The sequence below is a fragment of the Plecotus auritus genome (genome assembly GCF_963455305.1).
Source record: "Plecotus auritus genome assembly, chromosome: 9".
NCBI classification, from domain to species: Eukaryota; Metazoa; Chordata; class Mammalia; order Chiroptera; family Vespertilionidae; genus Plecotus; species Plecotus auritus.
This window is the reverse complement of record NC_137783.1, coordinates 26,096,306-26,118,933: the sequence shown is the minus strand read 5'-3', so window position 1 is coordinate 26,118,933 and position 22,628 is coordinate 26,096,306. Positions and strand designations below refer to the sequence as shown.

General features: G+C 37.2%; 1 protein-coding gene across 3 annotated transcripts in view; it reads left to right on the top strand.

Moving 5' to 3' along the window:
* BTAF1 (B-TFIID TATA-box binding protein associated factor 1) overlaps positions 1-22,628 on the top strand; it is a 117,743-nt gene that overhangs the window by 56,117 nt on the left and 38,998 nt on the right. For all 3 annotated transcript variants that reach the window (XM_080687034.1, XM_080687035.1, XM_080687033.1), the window contains 7 exons: positions 6,732-6,836; positions 7,939-8,088; positions 9,676-9,818; positions 10,077-10,251; positions 11,948-12,151; positions 20,654-21,080; positions 22,194-22,384. In XM_080687034.1, coding sequence (XP_080543160.1) covers positions 6,732-6,836; positions 7,939-8,088; positions 9,676-9,818; positions 10,077-10,251; positions 11,948-12,151; positions 20,654-21,080; positions 22,194-22,384 — 1,395 coding nt within the window. The remainder of the gene's footprint in view (positions 1-6,731; positions 6,837-7,938; positions 8,089-9,675; positions 9,819-10,076; positions 10,252-11,947; positions 12,152-20,653; positions 21,081-22,193; positions 22,385-22,628) is intronic.

The window sequence follows — 22,628 nt, the reverse complement described above, 5'->3', positions numbered from 1 at the left end:
ATAGTACAGATAAATGTCTCCTTTGTGTTCACTAACCATGCATTTCTATGTGAATTAGGGATATTCCATATAGACTTGCTTTAATCTGCAGCATGCTACTGTGTTGCACTTCTATGAATCAGCATCTTTAAATTTTGTTTTGCATTATCTTTTTTATTTTGTCTACTCAGACTCTTCTGAGGAAAAACTGTCAGGTCCGTTTTGTAATCCTCAGTTGATCAGGCATGGGTTGATATGACAAAACTGGCATGGGTTCTGAGTTTTTACTTTATTTTTGTTTTAGTTTTGTGGTTTTTATCTAAATGTTTTTGATGTAAGAACTGTATTCTTAAATTCACTTGGATAGGCCTTTTAAAGTTACCAAATTTCTTCCCTTCGTGGTTTTTATTTTTATTTTTTTTAATCCATAGGGCTTTAAAATCTATATATACTGGGGGCCCAGTGCACGAATTCATGCACCTTGAAAGGAACTGTGGGCTGCGAGGCTGCGGTAGGCACAGGGGTGGGTCCCAGCCCATCCTCCTAGACCTGGCCCGGCCCCTCCCACCACAGCCCCCAGTCCTGTCTGCCAGCAGCTCTGCTCCCGCTGCCACCGCTGACAGCACGGAGTGATTGGGGCTGGCGCCAGCAGCTGGTGTCAGTGGGGCTGGCAAGTGGCGGCTGCTGCCCCGATCGCCCCTCAGGAGCAGGGGAAGATGGACAAGCCCTCAGAGGCAATCAGTGCGATCTATGAATGTATTTGTCTATCAGTAAACTCCTTTACTGGAATATCTAGATTAACTAGTGTTGATAACCACTAACTGTTGTAGCCAGAACTTTGACTTCAAGATCTAGAAAGGTATGCTTCTGGACATGATCTCTTGTTTTGCTATGTTCTGCTGACTGGGTGAACTTTTTCATTCCATTTGCATACAGTCACTTTGTGAATCATGTTTGAAAGGCAGGTTTTGGCATGAAGCTTATATTTAGCAGAAAGATATACATAAGATTGAGTTGGAATCTGAGGTATACTTAGTCCAGGTTGTAAGAAAATTTAACATGTGCATATGTAGAGAAGGAAAGAAAGGCCAAAAAATAGACTTTGGCTGTAGAGAACATTAGCATACTTCGGTTTGGACAGATTTTATAAAGATATGGAAAGGGGAGCTGAAGTATAAATATTTAGCTACTTTCAATAAGTATTGGTTGAGCACATGAATAAGGCATTGTAAATTGTCTAAATACAGAATTGGGTTTGTTGCGGGGGGGGGGGCTTGTTTTTTTACAGTGGACCAAAGTAGGATTTCATACCAAATTAGTGAAAGAACTCACTGTGATTCATCACTTTATTTTTTTTATTTTTATTTTTTAAATATATTTTATTGATATTTTACAGAGAGGAAGGGAGAGGGATAGAGAGCTAGAAACATCGATGAGAGAGAAACATCGATCAGCTGCCTCCTGCACACCTCCCACTGGGGATGTGCCCGCAACCAAGGTACATGCCCTTGACCGGAATCGAACCCGGGACCCTTCAGTCCATAGGCCGACGCTCTATCCACTGAGCCAAACCGGTTTCGGCTGTGATTCATCACTTTAAAAAAAAATACATTTTTATTGATTTCAGAGTGGAAGGGAGAAGGAGAGAGAGAGAGAAACATCAATAATGAGAGAGAATCATTGATCGGCTGCCTCCTGCACACCCCCTACTGGGGATCGAGCCCGCAACCCAGTCATGTGCCCTGACCGGGAATTAAACCTGGGATCCTGCAGTCCACAGTCTAACGCTCTATCCACTGAGCCAAACCAGCCAAGGCTGAGTCATCACTTGTGTGTGTGTGTGTGTGTGTGTGTGTGTGTGTGTGTGTGTGTGTGTGTGATCACTTGTGTGTGTGTGTGTGTGTGTGTTTTAATCCTCACCTGAGGATATTTTTTCCATTGGTTTTTAGAGAGAATGGAAGGGAGGAGAGAGACAGAGACAGAGAGACAGAGAGAGAGAGACAGAGAGAGAAACATCGGTGTGACAGAAATACATTGGTTGCCTCCCGCATGTACCCCTACCAGGCTGGGATTGAACCTTCAGCCCGTTTTTTAGTGCTTGGGCAATGCTGTAACTCTGAATAACACTGGCTAGGGCTCATCACTTTTTTATAGCTTCTTTCCAGATCTTCTCTGCCACCCAAACTCATTTGCTATGGAGATAGAAAAGATTATTAATTTGCCTACAAGCAGGAGTCAGGTGTTCTTGGTAATGATGATCAGATTGCTGCTTTTTTCCACACCTACCCATTTTGCAGCAATACTTGTAGGAAGATAAAGGGGGCAGGGGGGACATAGCAAAAGGGTGCTGGCAAGATCTTAGCCCACCTAGGATACCAATTTCGCCAGTTAGGGATTTATTGCCAACTACAATTCTGTGAAAGGACTAAAAATAGTACAGTCCCTGTTGTGCCCTGCTCCCTCACTATAATCCAGTTAAATAAACCTATAAATACAAAGCAACAGCACTAAATTACCTGTCTAAATCAATGCCTACTAGAAGACAGGTATAAAATAAATGAAAATTGGTGGGCCAGCTTTCACTTTTATAAGAGATGGATTGGCAAACTATACCTTGTGATCTTTTTTTTTTTTTTCCAAATTTTTATTAAGGTATATGTGTACATATCTTACCATTGCCCCCCCCCCCACTCCCATACATGCCCTCACCCCCCAATGTTTTGCATCCGTTGGTTACTCTTATATGCATGCATACAAGTCCTTCAGTTGATCTCTTATTTCCCCCACCTCTCCCTAACCTTACCGCTGTAATTAGACAGTCTGTTTGATGCTTTACTGCCTCTGTAACTATCTTTTGGTTCATCAGTTTAACCTTGTGATCTTTTAAGATAGTACTAATAGTGAGCTAAAGGCATGTTACTTTTTGGAACTATATTTAAAAGGAGATACTTGGCCCGGCCGGTGTGGCTGTGTTTGAGCATCAGTCTATGAACCAGGAGGTTTCTGTTGGATTCCTGGTCAGGGCACATGTCTGGGTTGCGGGCTTGTGCAGTCAGGGGTGTGCAGGAGGCAGCTAATCAATGATTGTCTTTCATTGATGTTTCTATCTCTCTCTCCCTTCCTCTCTAAAATCAATAAAAACATATATATATATATATATATATATATATATGTATATATATATATGTAAAGAAGATATTTGTACAATTGTTCAGGTGGACTAAATTTGGTCTACAGATGTTTTCCCAGCCTTATTTTCTGCTAAGCAGACTTTATACTATGCGACTAGAGAATCTGCATTTTTTTAATTGTTTAAAGTATTACATATGACTCCTTTTTTCCCGATTGACCCCCCTACCACCAACACTCCCACCTTTTAGGACAAGCCCCCACCGCCCCAGTGTCTGTGTCCATTGGTTATGCTAATATGCATGCATACAAGTCCTTTGATTGATCTCTACGCCCCTCCCTCCCCCCTCCCCCCGCTTTCTCTCTGAGGTTGGATGGTCTGTTCAGTGTTACCTTGTCTCTGGTTCTATTTTTGTTCATCGGTTTATGTTGTTCATTATATCCCTCATGAGTGAGATCATGTGATATTTATCTTTCTCAGACTGGCTCATTTCACTGAGGAGAATCTGCATTTTTTTTAAATGCTAATTCCTGTGATGATATTGATCTATGTATTCTGGGATGGTATTTTTTTTATTTGGTTGGATGTTTTTGTTTTCTCTTTATTCTTTAAATTTTATTTTTCTCTTTATTTTATTTATTAAGTTTACTTTTTAGAGCATTTTTATGTTCACAGCATATACCTCCTCCCCACCATCAACATCCCACACCACACCAGAGCGGTACATTTATTATAATCAGTGAGGCAACACATCATTATCAGTCAAAGTCTATAGTTTACATTAGGTTTCGGTCTTGATATTGTACATTTGTTTTATGGGTTTTAACAAATGTATAATGACATATCTTCATTATTGTATCATACAGAATAGTTTCTCTAAATTCTGCCATTCTCCACCCCCTCTTCCCCCTTCTCTACTTATTTATCCTTTCCTCCCCCTCGTTGTCTTTAGTAAGTGTAAAGTGGAATTTACTATAGTAATTAAGCTTGTAGCCTGAGAAGACTACTATAGTTTATATCACATTTAATGTTTATAAATATAGGAGAAACAATATTCCTCTATAGATAAAGCTTTGGGATCTACAAGCAACTGTTTGGATTTCCAATAATGGGATTGAGGGTGGTAAATATGATGGGGAAGAAATCATAAAAGAGAAGAGATTATAGGAGAGTAATATTAAATTATTTGCTTGCTGTTGTTACAGCTTTCCTAATTCTGTCTGATGAGAAAAAGAGCTTCTCAGTTTCCCTTTCCCTTTTAATGAAAAGTAGTTAAGGCATAGCAAATCAGTAAGTAGGCTACCACAGCTGATGATTTTGTTGTCTGTTTTAAACATCTTTCAAACTATTTTGAGAACAAATACCAGGTGTACCGGTTACTAATGCGGATTTTTCTCAATAGATGGAGTTACACATATGTTGATATATTTGCGATTTGACATGTATGCTATTTTGTTGTATTGACAACAAGCTTCAAAACTTCATGTGTCAAATTTTCTGAAGGAGTTAACATCATAGATATTTTTACACTTAAAAATGTCAAATTTTGTGCCAAAAAAAGAGCATTTGTGGAAAGGTTTAATTCATTACTTTATTTTGAAGAAAAAGTTATCGTATACTTCGGGAAGCTTATGGTGAACATCTCCATCTCAAGATACTTGTGAATGCTGGTTTAAACGCTTTAAAAATGATGATTTCGATGTGAAAGACAAAGAACGTCCAGGTCAACCGAAAAAGTTTTAAGACCAAGAATTACAAGCATTATTGGATGAAGATGCATGTCAAACTCAAAAACAGCTTGCAGAAAAATTAAATGTTGCTCAGCAAACAATTTCTGATTGTTTACAAACAATGGGAAAGATTTTAAAGGAAGGAAAATGGGTGCCACATCAACTGAACGAAAGACAAATGGAAAATGGGAAAGTCATGAGTAAAATGTTGCTTCAATGGCATGGAAGAAAGTCTTAATTGTGATGAAAAGTGGATTTATTTTGAGAATCCCAAACACACAAAATCATGGGTTGATCCAGGTCAGCCATCAACATTGACTGCAAGGCCAAATAGCTTCAGAAAGAAGACAATGCTCTGCATTTGGTGGGATCAGGAAGGTGTGGTGTATTATGAGCTTCTAAAACCAAGTGAAACCATTAATACTGATCGCTACCGACAACAAATAAGCAATTTAAACCACGCTTTGATCGTGAAATGACCAGAATGTGCCAGAAGACACAGCAAAGTAATTTTGCTTCATGATAACGCACCATCACACACTTCAAAACCAGTTAAAGACACATTAAAGATCTTGCCTGGGAAGTATTAACCCACCCACCGTATTCACCAGACCTTGCTCCTTCAGATTATCACTTGTTCCAATCGATGGCACACGCACTTTCTGAGCAGCACTTCAGAATGTACGAAGAAGTGGAAAATTTGGTCTCTGAATGGTTTGCCTCAAAACAAGAAAAGTTCTATTGGGACGGTATCCATAAATTACCTGAAAGATGGGGGAAATGTGTAGCTAGCGATGGACATTACTTTGAATGAAGCACTTTTGATGTTTCTGTTGAAATTGTGTTTTCTTTGATCACAAAATCGGCCATTATTAACCAGTACACCTAGTAACCCTGGTCCTATCTTTGTTATTCATTAGTTTTTCATTGGCTAGAAAATTATACATAGCTTTCTACGTTATGCATTATCCCTAGAACGTCTAGCTTCCTGAAATTTCAGTTTAAATTTTCAAATTTCTCTTCCAAACAACGTATATTTGCTTTAAAAAATTATGGTGGGGTGTGATGATAGATACTGTGAATTAGTTACTAGAATTGTTCAGTCTTATTCAGTGAGCTTGTACTTATTCCAACAATAATAGACATGTGAGATTCCTTTCTGAGAATCCTGGGCACACAGTAGATGTTTGGTTGAGCACTATTTGCTTACTTTAGGTGAGCTTTTGAATTGTTGAAAAATTCCTTAGGTTGAGGTGCTAAATCTGGGCATAAGGGAATCCCTGAACCCTCTGAAATTGGGAGCAAATTGTTACACCTAAATATGTATATAACTGTGATTTTTCAAAGAAAAGAGTGTGCATAGTTTTCATCAGATTTTCAAAGGGCCCCTGAACCAAAATAGATTAAGAACCTCTGCCTTAATTTTATAGCGAACTCAAAGTAGAGTTTTCTAGTTTGGGTATCATCATAATTTTTTACTTGGATTATTGGTGAACACAGCAGCAGCAATCTGATCATCTTTCAAATTTCCCTGACAAAGCAGTGATATATAATGTAACCAAGGAGATGTTGCTGGTTAGAGCTTCCTTCCATGTGGAGGATGATTTCAACATTTTTGAAGCAAAATCTAGTGTTGTTAATCATAATCAGACTTTCTCCAGTTTCCTAGCAATTATATGCCATTCAGTTTCTCCAAACTACTGGAATAGTAAATATGGTGGTGGTGTTCTAAAATCTTGTTAGAATTTATCACTAGTTGAACCTTCTTGATAAAGCTAAGTAGTCTCTTTATGGTAATACTTGAGATTATTTGACTTATTTATATAACTCTTCAAATAAGCTAATACCTATGAGTTATGTGCTATAGCTTTGATTCTGTTTTTTGTTTTCAGAACTCTTCGTCTTGGCTTATACCTATTCTGCCTGATATGCTGCGACACATTTTTCAATTTTGTGTTTTAGAAAGCAGCCAGGAAATTCTGGACCTCATTCACAAGGTAACCAGTGAATATATCTGTACTCCTTTTCTTAGTAACTTGGTAGTTTTAAAATTTTTTTCATAATTGCTATACTGTTTGTTGGTCAGGGATTTTTAAGAAATTAGAAATCATCTAAGAGATTTGAAAAGTCTGGAGATCTGCAAGGTGAGATGAGGAAATAGGCTTCTTATGCAGTATAACAGTTAAGTCCGACTGGCATGCTTCTCTTTCTTATGTGACCTTCTCTGCAAGTATTTTAAGTATTTTCTGATAGCCTCAATATAGAAAATAACATGAAGGAAAGACTGCTTTTCTCTATCACTCATTTTGCTATTTATTAGAATGCTTATTGATCCTGCAAAGTATCTTTTGGGATTTATTGGTGATTTGTAGAGTCTGATTATCATAGTTTAGTACTTTCCTCCCTTACTTAGCAAGATTGGTTATATGTGTTGGAATGTTTAAAGAAGGACCATGTGATATGTTTAATAACATTTATGGGAGGGGGGAATTGCACTGTTGTACCTTTAAAACACATTAAATTAATCTTGAATTATTGGCTCATTGTTACCAGTGGTGGTATTTCTACCACTGTTATTTCATACTGGTCGTATCCCATTTACTGTTAGTCATCAAGTAAGGTATCTTATTAATAAGTAAGATCATGAATCAAGACTTATACTGTTCTTAATTTATACTAGATATTATCTCTAAAGTTAGAGGATATTTATCATGAATTCTTATATCTTGAAGTGAGTTGAATGTGGGACTGTATTGGTATTGAACTTTATGATATATGCAAAGGATTTCATTGACTTATTGAGATTCTGACAACTTATTTCTATGGGTATTTTTTCTTTTAAATGACTTTGATAAAATACTGAAAAAATTTTTAACTTTCTTTTTTATTACATTTAAAATGTACAAACCTACAAAAAAAAAAAAACAACCCCAAACACCCCAGTATTTTAAAAATAGGCCTCTATATTGAATTTTAAAATTAATCTATACTGTTTCTGAAAATTATTTTTTTCAATTCGCTTTCCCTAAAAATAAGTATTAGGCTTTATTAGCCCTTACTAGAAAAATTTCACTTTCATGTTCCCCCTTCACTCTGTAGGTTTGGATGGAATTGTTGAGCAAGGCTTCAGTTCAGTATGTGGTAGCAGCTGCTTGTCCATGGATGGGTGCTTGGCTTTGCTTAATGATGCAGCCTTCACATTTACCTATTGATTTAAATATGTTGCTGGAAGTAAAAGCTAGAGCCAAGGTAAGTGAAAGGGACATACTATATTTGTATGTTTAGCTCATAATAATTAATATGGTAACCACATAGGAAATCTGTTCTGTTTTTTTACTAGAGGCCCAGTGCACGAAATTCGTGCAGGGGCGGGGAGGGTGTCCCTCAGCCCAGCCTGCACCCTCTCCAATCTGGGACCCCATTAGGGATGTCCGACTGCCCGTTTAGGCCCGATCCAGGACTGCTGGCTCCCAACTGCTCACCTGCCTGCCTTCCTGATTGCCCCTAACCACTTTGCCTGTCAGCCTGATCACCCCCTAACCACTCTCCTGCCAGCCTGATTGATGCCTAACTGCTCCCCTGCCAGCCTGCTTGCCCCTAACTGCCCTCCCCTGCAGGCCTGGTCACCCCTAACTGCCCTCCCCTGCAGGCCTGGTCACCCATAACTACCCTCCCCTGCAGGCCTGGGTCCACCCAACTGCTCTCCCCTGCAGGCCTGGGTCCCCCCTCACTGCCCTTCCCTGCAGGCCCGGTCACCCCCAACTTCCCTCCTCTGCCAGCCTGGTCACCCCTAACTGCCCTCCCCTGCAGGCTTGATCGCCCCCAACTGCCCTCCCTTGCAGGCCTGGTCCCTCCCAAATGCCCTCCCCTGCTGGCCATCTTGTGGTGGCCATCTTGTGTCCACATGGGGGCAGGATCTTTGACCACATGGGGGCAGCCATCTTGTGTGTTGGAGTGATGGTCAGTCTGCATATTACTCTTTTAGTAGATAGGATAGAGGCCTGGTGCATGGGTGGGGCCAGCTGGTTTGCCATGAAGGGTGTCCCGGATCAGGGTGGGGGTTCCCTTGGTGCATGGGGCAGCCTGGGCGAGGGGCCTGTGATGGTTTGCAGGCCACCCACGCCCCCCAGTAACCCAAGCGGAGGCCCTGGTATCTGGGATTTATTTATCTTCTACAACTGAAACTTTGTAGCCTAGAGCAGAGCCAAGCCTTCTGCTTGCTCCGTGGTGGCAGCCATTTATGTTGGATTTATTTATCTTCTATAATTGAAACTTTGCAGTGGAGGCCAAGGCAGGCCAGGGCTTCAGAAGCTTGGCTTCCTCCATCGCCAGGGGCAACCCTAGCCTCCTGCTTTCTCCAGCTCCGCGGCTGCTGCCATTTTTGTTGGGATTTTATTTACCTTCTATAATTGAAACTTCGTAGCCTGGAGTGGGCTGGCCAGGGTGTGCAGAAAGCTTGGCCTCCTCCATCGCCAGCGAAACCCAAGCCTCCCTCCTGCTCTCTCCATGACCGTAGCCATCTTGGTTGGGTTAATTTGCATACTCACTCCTGATTGGCTGGTGGGTGTGGCTCGTTGGTATAGCGGAGTGATGGTTAATTTTCATATTGCTCTTTTATTAGATAGGATAAGTGTGATTTTATTAATTTAGCTTAATGGGGAATTGTTTTATTAGGATCTTAACAAAATGCATAGTAATTTCTATCCATTAAAATTTTGTGAAAAGAACTGTATTTTACTGAGATTATAACAAAAGAAAATATTTTTGATGTTGCTATTAAACTTTAATGATTACTCTTTAATTATTGTTTTATGGTATTTTTTTCATTCCCTCTAGGAAAAAACAGGTGGTAAGATACGCCAAGGCCAAAGCCAGAGTAAAGAAGTACTTCAGGAGTACATTGCAGGTGCAGACACCATTATGGAAGACGCTGCCACCAGGGATTTTGTGGTTATGCGGGCCAGAATGATGGCAGCCAAGTGAGTATACATAAATTCAAAAGTCATTTAACCCAAAGATTCCTCTAATGTGTCTGTTAATCCTTCCTCCATCACACTACTTACAAAGGAAGAAAAAAGTAACATGTAAGAAAACTTAATTTTTTGAAGTTTTAAATAGGATTTATATATTTTTGTGAAGGTAAGACTGGAGTTATGCCTTCTTGGGAAAAGTTAGCTCCAATAGGGGAAGCTAACTTCAAGTAACTTGTATAGTAACTTCTTTTTTCTCCCTTTTAGGTTGTTAGGAGCACTTTGTTGCTGTATTTGTGATCCAGGAGTAAATGTAGTAACCCAAGAAATTAAACCAGCTGAATCCCTTGGCCAGTTACTACTCTTCCATTTGAACTCCAAATCTGCCTTACAGAGAATTAGTGTTGCTTTGGTAATCTGTGAATGGGCTGCTTTACAAAAGGTAAGATTTTGCCCAAAAAGAAATGAAGTTACATTAAGTAAATTTTCAATAGCTGCTAGGATTATTTTCATTATATTTTATAAACAGAAAAGTGAAAATTTTCTCTGTATAAAAATCCAACAATTACAGAAAAGTATTCCATATTATATTGAAATTGTTTGTCTCTCATTTGCCTTTAACCCTGGACTTTTTTCTTAGAATTCCTAGTCTTATACCTGAGACTACTAGTTATGCCTGTACTTAACATTTACTCTTTATCTACTATCTGTTAAGAAATATCCCTCCTCTCAGCCGGCATGGCTCAGTGGTAGATGTCAACCTATGAACCAGGAGGTCAGGGTTGGATTCCAGGTCAGGACATATGCCTGGGTTGCGGGCTTGATCCTTGTGGTGTGGGGCGTGCAGGAGGCAACTGATCAATGATTCTCTCTCATCATTGATGTTTCTATCTCTCTCTCCCTCTCCTTCCTCTCTGAAATCATTAAAGATATATTTTTTTAAAAATGTCCCTCCTAATAAAACGTGTATGTATGGAAGCAGTTCAAAACTATTGGGCATTTATTCCTCTATATCTCTCTCAGATATCACTGAAAACTACCAAAGATAAGAAGCTTTGAGTACTAGAGATCCATTTGTATGAGTAGTCTAGCAAAGGCATAATTTTTGGTCACACAAAGAATAATCTCCACATTTAAGCCAAAAATCTTTGTTTCCAAATAATCCATACCCTACAGCCCCTTTACCTTCTAGTAAAATGTATGACTTTGTGTACGAATTGCTTCTGTAAATTAAAGAAACTTCCTGCTGGCTTTGTTTATTCCATTGACTGGAATTCTGGAAATTTAACTGTCTACACTTGCTGTGAGAGTTATTTATTACTGCCTCTTAGCATTTTGTCAGAGCTGTGCCCAAAAGTAATTGAGCCATGCTTTATTGCAACTGAGACCCCAGTTTTGCTTCTGGAAAAAGCAAGGCTCATCTGTTTTTAGGCAGGACTCAATGTGCTGGAGAGGCAGTGATGCTGTGTTTTTGTGCCTCTCAGACTCAGCAGCAAGTGTTGACAGTTCGGTTTCTGGACCCTCACAGAGCTTCTCTGGATTTACTCTGTGAAGCCCAGGCTGATCACCCAGATCCCACAGAACCCCTCATGTCTCACCACTGAGGCCATTCCCCTTCTGGTTGGGGCAGGCAACAACAAGACAGAGTGGGAAGGGTTAGTTAAATTTGGGGGCAGGTAAGTAGCTTTTAAATTATATACCCATTTCTACAGTATGGCATGTGAAGCTATGGGTTCTACTGTTAAGAAATCTAATAATGAGTTTTTAAATAACATTTTTTGTGCATGCTAAGTGTTCTTATCTGACTGATTTCTTTTTACAGTTATGTATTTTTGAATCTGTGCTATATAGATGTAAACTTGGAATAAATTCAGAGTAAAGTAACAGTAATTAGTTGGCAAATGTAATGGAACTTTAGTAGTTCCATATGCATGTTCTGTAGTCCTTCATATTAAAATTTTAGAGTAGTTTGGGTGTGATACCTTTTCTCTGTGCAACTAACTATGTTGTTTTAGGAGATAACAACATAAATTGAAAATCAGTAGAAATTTAGAACTTGGTATTTTGCAAGTGAAGATATATGCATCTTTAGAATTACGTTTATTTGCTCTGAATATTTGTTGTCTGTTATATTTTAGGAGTGTAAAGCTGTTACGCTAACTGTGCAGCCACGTTTACTTGATATCCTTTCAGAACACTTATATTATGATGAAATTGCCGTCCCATTCACACGAATGCAGAATGAGTGCAAACAGCTTATTTCATCTTTAGCTGATGCACATATTGAAGTTGGTAATAGAGTAAACAACAATGTTTTTACAATAGATCAAGCTAATGACCTGGTGAGTAAAGAAGTAACTTTCTTAATTTTAGATTGAGCATGAAATAAAACACTGATTTGTTGAATCTATCTGTGGCTTGATATCCTGTCATTTCTATCCTTTCGAAAGGTTATTTCATTGTATTGACTTTTCTTAAAATAAGGGGATGGGGAAGGAATTTTTTTTTTTTAAAGTTCAGATTCTGGCAAACCAGTGCACCATTATTAGAAAAGCTGTTACATTTTTTGTTGTTTCTGCGTCTTGCTGAACAGCGGCAGAGTATAGGAAAAAAACTTCTATAAGTTTCTGAGTATTTTTCCTTCCCCCTCCCAACTTATAATGAACATATTCAAACATAAAAATTGAGAAAATTACACAATGAACATTTCATATACACACCAACTAGGTTCTAAAGTTAACATTTTACTAATTTTGCTTTATCACATGCGTATGCAACTAACTATCCCTTTAGTTATCAGTCCATCTTATTTTTTTATGCATTTTTAAGTTGCAGATATCAATACATTTCAGTACGTATGTCATTAACTAAAATTCAATATTTGATTGTTTGCTTTTTTGAGTTAAAATTTATATGCTGTGAAATACACAAATTGTAAATGGACCATTTGATGAATTTTAACAGATGCCTATGCCTAGGAAACCCAGTTCCCTATCACCGTTCTGAGTCAATCCCTCCCTTTTCCTGCCTTCACGTAACCATTGTTCTGATTTTTTTGCCACCATAGATTACTTTCACCCATTCTAGAATTTCATATAATTGGAGTCATAGACTCTGTACTGATTGATATCAAGATTTTTTTCAGCATGATGTTTGAAACATTCACCCACATTATATGTATCAATATTTTATTTTTTTATTACCAAGTTTTATTATAAATACTAGAAGCCCAGTGCACGAAATTGCGTGGCCCCGCCCACCTGCCCGCTGCCCTGCTGCCCTGCTGCCCTCGCAGTCCCATACACCCGTGCATGTAGCCACGCCCACCTGCACCTATCTTTGGTCTTTACGGCATTAGGGCCACAGGCCTTTTATAATATAGATACTTCAATCGGTTTAAGCCCCTTTCCAGTTGAACACTTGGGCTGTTCCAAGTTTTTTGCTATTAGGAGCAGAGCTGCTATAAACATTCTTGTATAAGTCTTTGTAGTAGTATATTTTCATATCTCGAGTACATTATAGAATTGCTAATTTTGCTTTATCACATGCATCTGCAACTAATTACAGATGCATATCACATACATTATAGAATTGCTGGGTTATAGGGTAGGTGCTTATTTAGTTTTATAAAAAATTGCAGACCTTTGCCCAAAGTGGCTATTCATTTTACCTTCTAACCAGAATATGTGAGAGTTCTGGCTCTACATTATCACCAAAATTTGGTGTGTTCACTCCTTTTAATTTTTGTCATTCTGGTGGTTGTGTGATAGTGTCATTTTGGTTTCAATTTGTGTTTCCTTGATGACTAATATGTTCAACACTTTATTATGTTTTATTGGCCATTTGTAGGTCTTCTTTCTAAAATGTGTTCAAATTTTTTGTCTGTTTTTAATTAGGTTGTCTATTACTGAGTTGTAGGAGTTTTTGTATATTCTAGATACTAATCTTTTGTCAGATAAATGCTTTCTGGATATTTTCTTCCAGTGTGTGGCTTGCTTTTTCATTTTCTTAATTTTTGGTGTCTTTAGATGAGCAGACATTTTAGATTTTGCTGAAGTCTTATTTACCAGTTGTTTTCTTTCATGGTTATTGTGTTGTGTGACCTGCTAAGGTACCTTTTCTTATCTGCGAGTGGCGAATGTATGCACATACATTTTCTTCTAAAGCTCCATAATTTTAGCTTTTATGTTTAGATTTATCACCCGTATTGAATTAATGTTTATGTATAGAGTGAAGTAGAGATTGAATTTTATTTGTTTTTCCCATAGATACCATTTTTTCCTGTTTTTCAATCTTTGAAAAGGTTTCTTTCCCCCCCAATGAATTGTTTTGGCTCCTTTGTCAAAAATTTGTTGAAGTGTTAGTCTCTATCTGGGCTGGGCTCTATTTGTTCAATCTACTTGTTTCTCCTTGTGCTATATCACCAATGTCTTAGTTACTATAGCTTTTTGTACTTATTAAGTCCTTGAGTTAGATGTTGTAAATGAGTTGGGTTGTTTATTTGTTTGTTTACTTAGAGTATTAGAAACAGAGCCATTTCACTTGTATTAGTCCCTGTGAAATAGTAGTCTTCATTTCTCATTCCTTTTCCTAGTTAAAAAGTGAGAGAAATCTAAATTTGCTATTTTTTTCTGTGTTGTTCTTTTATAAAGTTGTTTGTTCTATAATTTCTCCTTTCACATAACATGCCCTTTTTTTTTTCTTTGCCTGCCTGGAATGAAATGTCAAATTTTTGTGTATGTGTGGTCTGGGTTTTCTTTCTATTATTTCAGTAAATTTTTCTTTTTAAAGCTATCAAAGGTCCTCTTTTTCAAGCTTTTGTTATTTCACCAATGAAATTACTGTTCTGTTTCATGAACTTTATTAGTCCAACTCTTTTGACCTGAGATTATCAGAATCTCTGGAAGAGTATTGAGGGAAGGGCAATTTTTAAAAGTAGTCTATGTATTTTTCATTGAATCCCTATGTTTCTCTTACCTGCCAAATAAAGGCATTCCTTAAGGTCTTTCTTTGTTTCTCACCAGTCTCACAATTTAGTTCTTTTCTTTCTTTTTTGTAGCAATATTTTTTTTTCTTTATTGATTATGGTATTACATATCTGTCCTTATCCCCCCTTTGCCACCCCACCCCTGCTCATGTCCTCACCCCCTGGTGTCTGTGTCAATTGGTTATACTTATATGCATGCATACAAGTCCTTTGGTTGATCTCTCCCCCTTACCCCCACCCTCCCCTACCTTCCCTCTGAGGTTTGACTGTCAGTCTGATTGATCAATGCTTCTCTGTCTCTGGATCTGTTTTTGTTCATCAGTTTATGTTGTTCATTATATTACACAAATGAGTGAGATCATGTGATATTTATCTTTCTCTGACTGGCTTATTTCATGTAGCATAATGCTCTCCAGGTCCATCCATGCTGTTGCAAATGGTAGGAGTTCCTTCCTTTTTACCGCAGCATAGTATTCCATTGTGTAGATGTACCACAGTTTTCTAATCCGCTCATCTGCTGATGGGCACTTAGGCTGTTTCCAAATCTTAGCTATTGTAAATTGTGCTACTATGAACATAGGGGTGCATATATCCTTTCTGACTGGTGTTTCTGTTTTTTGGGGATGTATTCCTAGAAGTGGGATTTCTGGGTCAAATGGGAGATCCATTTTTAGTTTTTTGAGGAAACTTCATACTGTTTTCCACAGTGGCTGCACCAGTCTGCATTCCCAGCAGCAGTGCACGAGGGTTCCTTTTTCTCCTCATCCTCACCAGCACTTGTCATTTGTTGATTTGTTGATGATAGCCATTCTGACAGGTGTGAGATGGTAACACATTGTCGTTTTGATTTGCATCTCTCAGATGATTAGTGATTTTGAGCATGTTTTCATATGTCTCTTGGCCTTCTTTATGTTCTCTTTCAAAAAGTATCTATTTAGGTCCATTGCTCATTTTTTGATTGGGTTGTTTATCTTCCTTTTGTTAAGTTATATGAGTTCCCTGTAAATGTTGGAGATTAAACCCTTATCGGTGATAACATTAGCAAATATGTCCTCCCATGCAGTGGGCTTTCTTGTTGTTTTGTTGATCATTTTTGCTGTGCAGAAGCTTTTTATTTTGATGTAGTCCCATTTGTTTACTTTCTCTTTAGTTTCCATGGCCCTAGGAGCAGTATTGGTGAAGAAATTGCTTTGGCATATGTCTGAGATTTTGCTGCCTGTGGATTCCTCTAATATTTTTATGATTTCCTGTCTTATGTTTAAGTCCTTTATCCATTTTGAGTTTATTTTTGTGTATGGTGTAAGTGGGTGGTCTAGTTTCATTTTTTTGCATGTATCGGTCCAATTTTCCCAGCACCATTTATTGAAGAGACTGTCTTGACTCCATTGTATGCTCTTGCCTCCTTTGTCAAATATTAATTGAGCATAATGGTTTGGGTCAATTTCTGGATTCTCTGTTCTATTCCATTGGTCTATATGTCTGTTCTTGTGCCAATACCAGGCAGTTTTGAGAACAGTGGCTTTGTAATACAGCTTGAAATCAGGTATTGAGATCCCTCTTACTTTGTTCTCCTTTCTCAGGATTGCTGCAGCTATTCGGGGTCTTTTTTATTCCAGATGAATTTTTGGAGAGTTCTTTCTAGGTCTGTGAAATATGCTGTTGGTATTTTAATGGGGAGTGCATTGAATCTATAGATTGCTTTGGGTAGTATGGACATTTTGATGATGTTGATTCTACCAATCCATGAAGACGGTATGGTCTTCCATCTGTTTATGTCTTCCTCTATCTCTTTTTTCAGTGTCCTATAGTTTTCCGCGTACAGGTCTTTTTTCTCCTTAGTTAAGCTTATTCCTAGGTATCCTAATTTTTTTGGTGCGATGGTAAACGGGATTGTTTTTTTAGTCTCTCTTTCTGTAAGTTCAGTATTGGTGTATAGAAATGCCATAGATTTCCTGGCATTAATTTTGTATCCTGCTACATTGCCGAATTCATTTATTAAGTCTAATAATTTTTAATGGAGTCTTTAGGGTTTTCTATGTACACGGTATCATGTCATCTGTGAATAATGATAGTTTTACATATTCTTTTCCAATTTGAATACCTTTTATTTCTACTTCTTGTCTAATTGCTATGGCTAGCACTTCCAGAACTATGTTGAATAGGAGTGGTGAAAGTGGGCATCCCTGTCCCAGTCCTGTTCTTAGGTGAAATGTTTTTAGTTTTTGTCCATTGAGTATGATGTTGGCTGTAGGTTTGTCGTATAAGGCTTTTATTATGTTGAGGTATGATCCCTCTATTCCCACTTTGCTGAGGGTTTTTATCAAGAAAGGATATTGGATTTTGTCAAATGCTTTTTCTGCATCAATTGATATGACTAAGTGATTTTTATCTCTCAATTTGTTTATGTCATGTATTACATTTATTGATTTGTTGATATTGTACCTTCCTTCTTGCATTCCCGGAATAAATCCTACTTGGTCTTGGTATATGATATTTCTGATGTAATGCTAGATATGATTTGCTAGAATTTTGTTGAGGATTTTGGCGTCTATGTTCATGAGGGATATTGGCCTATAATTCTCTTTCATTGTGTTGTCTTTGTCTGGTTTTGGTATTAGGGTAATGTTGGCTTCATAGAATGAGCTTGGAAGTGTTGCTTCCTCTTGAATTTTTTGGAATAGTCTGAGGAAGATAGGTTTTAGTTCTTCCTTGAATGTTTGGCAAAACTCCCCTGTGAAGCCGTCTGGTCCTGGGCTTTTGTTTGCTGGAAGCTTTTTGTTGACTGCTTCAGTTTCCTCCATAGTTATTGGCCTATTGAAATTTTTAGGTTCTTCCTGATTGAGTTTTGGAAGTTATTTTTCTAGGAATATGTCCATTTCCTCTAGGTTGTTTATTTTGTTGGAATAGAGTTGTTCATAGTAATTTTTAACAACTCTTTGTATTTCTGTGGGGTCTGTTGTTATTTCTCCTCTTTCATTTCTGATTTTGTTTATTGGGGTCCTCTCTCTTTGCTTCTTGGTGAGCCTGGCTAATATAATTTAGTTCTTATCTATGTGCTATGCTATCTTCTCTTGATCTTTTATATATTTTTCTATTATGCATTCTTACTTGGATGTCTCACTGTTATTTCAAATTAACACAACTAAAGCTGGCATTTTTTTAAACAAAAAAGTGCTATTTTTATTCACACTCACAAATTTTGTTAACATATCCTTTCAAAAAATTTCATATGCTTCTCCTTTGTTTCCATTGCTCCAACTTAGTCAAAGGCCTTACTTAGTACTTTATTACTAGATCCTGATTCACCTCTAAGCCTCAGTCTCTGTATACTGTGCCAGACTAGTAAAATCCTCTAGTGCCACTCTGAATACATCCCTCACCTACTTAAAAACATTATTTTCTCCTTCCTCAATTTGAGTTCTTTTTTTCTTACTTTCAGTACCTTCTTTAAATTGCTCACATCTTTCCTCCTTTTTATTTCTCAGACTTCCTCTACTTAAACTATTTTTTTTATTTTATTGATGAGAGAGAAAGAGAAAGAAACATTGATTTGTTCACTTATTTATGCATTCATTGGTTGATTCTTGTATGTGCCTTGAGGATCGAACCCGAAACCTTGGCATATCAGGACTACACTCTAACCAACTGAGCTACCTGGACAGAGCCCTCCCCTTCAACTCAGTTTTCCTCTTGCAGAAAAATACAATACATTCACTTTCTGTGTGTCACTCTTTCTCACTTTGCCTGAGCTCCTGTTTCCTTTGCCAGGAATTTCCTACTCTCAATCCTCTATGTTTATCCCACGTTCGTCTCTTGATATTCCTCCATCTGTACCCTGTGCTCAGGCCAGGATAAACTGTTTTCAGTTCCTTGGACAACATCCAGCTTTTCACTCCCTAATGCACTATTTTCAAAGATGTCCCTACAACTCCTGATGTACCCATTCTTAAATTCAGCACAGGTATTAACCTCCTGGCAAGCCTCCACTATCCTGTCACCTAAGAAGAGTCAAGCAAACCCATGTGCTCCCACAGCAACTTGAACTTACCTTGGTTATTTGTTACATTGCCTTAGTTGTTTACTTACATATCTATCTCCCACATTAGTGTCTGCATTTTTTTGAATGTGTGAAAACATCTTTTAGTATTACTCAATAAATATTTGTTGAATGAATGAATGAGTGAATTTGGGGTAATTGGAAAGCTTTTCCTTAGTTTCCTAGACAGAAACCTCTAGTCATTTAAGACAGTGTTTTAAAACTTTTAGCAGTGAAATCCTGTTTCAAATAAATTTTATGCACAACTCGAATAAATAAAACAGACAGTGGTATGTGATCTTGTTCCTTTGCAGTGAGCAGATTGACAAGGTCAGGTGGATATAGCTCAATTTAAAGTCTTTGGTATTTTATAATATAAAAGAAGATCTTTTTGTGTGCCTACTTTGTTCTTCATAATAAGCCAGCATTATCAGTTTTGATCATTTCTTAGAAGTGATCATTTCTAAGATTATTAGAATTAACCATTTCTAAGTCTGAAAAATTATGTTCTCCATTAAAAATAAGTTATGTTCTTTAGTGTTACAGGCTTTTTTGACCAATATTAATCAGGCTGGATCTATTTATGGAACCTCTTTATGATTGCAGTTACCTATCAAACAAGACTATTTTTTTTATGTAAGCCATCACTCAGTCTTTAGTGGGTAATTAAAAATATGCTTACATAAAAACATGTATATAAATGTTCATAGCAATATTGTTCATAATAGCTAAAAGGTGGAAACAACCCAAATGTTCATAAACTAATGAATGGATAAATACAAGGTAGTATATCCATTTAGTGGGATATTATTTGGCACAAAAAAGGGAATGAAGTACTCATACATGCTACTACATTGATGAATTGTGAAAGCATTATGCTAAATGAAAGAAACCAGTCACTATAGATTACATATTGTATTAGTCCATTTATATGAAATGTCCAGAATGGGTAAATCTGTAAAGATAGAAAGTGGATAAGTGGTTGCATAGGGCTGGGATGAAAAGAGGAATGATTGCTAATAGGTATGAGTTTTATTTTGGAGATGATGAAAATGTTCTAAAATTGTGGCAATGATTACACAACTCTGTGACTATAATCAAAACCATTGGATTGTGTACTTTAAATGGGTGTATTGTTTGTGAATTATATATATATATATATGTATATATATATATATTTTTAAATATATTTTAATTGATTTCAGAGAGGAAGGGAGAGGGAGATAAAAACATCAATGATAAGAGAGAATCATTGATTGACTGCCTCCTGCATGCCCCACACGGGGTACCGAGCCTGCAATCTGGGCATGTGCTCTGACCGGAAATTAAACTGTGACTTCCTGGTTCATAGGTCGATGCTCAACCACTGAGCCACGTGCCAGCTGGACATGTGAATTATATTTCATTGATGTTGTTAAAAAAGATGTACTGAGCAGTCTTTTAATGGGGTCTGATGCCACAGCCATATAGCTTTAGGCAGTTCTTAGTAATTAAAGAATTAATCTATTGTCTACACACCCTCACACACCCACATTATTTGGTAATTTTCACCAGAAGGGAAACCATCGACCTGTGAACCAGCAAGTCGCTGTTCTATTCTTTTCAAGATACTGTGTCTTTCTTAAAGAATATAATGCTAATGTTAAAATAAAATGTAGTTTGGACTTTTTAGACATTTATTTAGTCTATTGAATACTAAAATAATACTAGATATTGTGAAACTTCAAATTGAAACAGAAAGCTTGCTGTCAGCCCTTTAGGATATTATGGACTGTTTTGGGGTTGATATCATTAATTATTTTAATTTCTCTTTTTCAATAGGTCACTACTGTTTTTAATGAAGTCACATCATCTTTCGAATTAAATCTTCAAGTGTCACAGCAGTTAGATAGTAAACGACAGCAGGTCCAAATGACAATTACAGAGACCAACCAAGAGTGGCAAGTGTTGCAGTTGAGAGTGCATACTTTTGCTGCATGTGCAGTTGTGAGCTTGCAGCAGCTTCCAGAGAAACTAAATCCTATCATAAAACCTTTAATGGAGACAATTAAAAAGGAAGAGAATACACTAGTGCAAAACTATGCGGCTCAGTCTATAGCCAAACTACTGCAGCAGTGCACAACGAGGACACCCTGTCCCAATTCAAAAATCATAAAAAACCTTTGTAGCTCACTTTGTGTGGACCCCTATCTAACTCCTTGTGTCACATGTCCAGTGCCAACACAAAGTGGCCAGGAAAATTCTAAAGGTATATATCTAAACTGTCATTTCATATAGATAAATAATTAACCATTTAAATGTGTTTTCATTTACTTATAAGTATAATTTAAACAAATTTCATTTTATGTTAGTGCTTTTTTCCATTTTGAGAGAATTTGCTATACTGCTAATAAAATCACAACCCTTTAAACTCAAATCGGCTATTCATAAAAGGTCTGATATTTAATATGACTGGAATCTGAGACAGGTGTTAACCCTTTCTTCTCTTTCAACATCATCAATATAGAATTTATTGTGAACTGGGAGTAGAAAACTTTATGGTATCAAATGTTAACTGAAAGTTCTTCCTATTAAAATCCAATTTCTCTAATTTGGTACGTCTTATGAAATAAGTGAACTCTATTACCTTTAGCAAATAATTACTAGCCAACTTTTCTGTTTTCATCTGGAGAATCCATATGGAAAACAAGAACTGCTCTCTCTAGGCTAGTCTCACGGACCAGCGTTTTTTCACATGCCTTAGTCTCGTGTGATTTATTTATCCTTCTTGATAAGATTTTGGGAAAGCAAAGGTAATAAATTTATAACTTTGGCACAGTATAGGTCTTGAAAAAAAATCTGAACTGGAAGAGGAATGTGGTGGACATTTTGAATATCAACATTATAAAAATGTGATAGGATAATTCCAATCGCCATCCCAACCCCAGTGTTAAGTTGAGGCAGCAGTATTTTGCAGGGTTAATGTTTCTGACCTAACTCTAGATATTTCTTATAGAGAGAACTTGCTTGCAATATGTTTTTAATGTTTGTTTTTATGCCTAGAAAGAATCATTTTTAAAAATTAATATTCTTTACCTTGAAGGCACAGTTATTCTTGCATATGATAGTTATTAACATGATCCTACAACTTTGATTTTATTAAGTATGGACCTATGCAGATATCAAAACATTTAAATTAATGTTCTAAATTACTGAGAATTTTGTTACCACTTCATTATCTTAAGAAAATTTTGTTACCACTTGGCCTATAAAGATTGGAGGGTTCAAAGACATAGTTTTAAAATTTGTTTTGTTTTAGCACAATGCATTTGATCACTTGTATTATGCTTAAAAGGTTATGTAACTTTTTTTTTCTTATTAGTATCCAGCTCTGAAAAAGATGGAATGCACCATACTGTCACCAAGCACAGAGGTATAATTACACTCTATAGGCATCAGAAAGCTGCTTTTGCGATCACAAGTAGACGAGGTCCTACCCCCAAAGCAGTAAAAGCTCAAATAGCAGATCTTCCTACAGGAAATAGTGGAAATATCCTTATAGAACTTGATGAGGTAAATTCTTTTTTCTTTCAATACTCTGCTTTCTAAACAAATATCTTTCAGATTGATAGCAAAATTGTCCATTGTCATATCACCTTTCAGGACTGTTATTTTTATATTTTTAAGCGAAAGAACTGGAATTAATAACCCTTTGGAGTACGCCAGCAACGTGATTCAGAAAAACTGCAAATTTCTTCAAATTCTCATGCATCACATTTTTACCTGCTTAACTTTATCTCCCTAAGCAAGACACTTT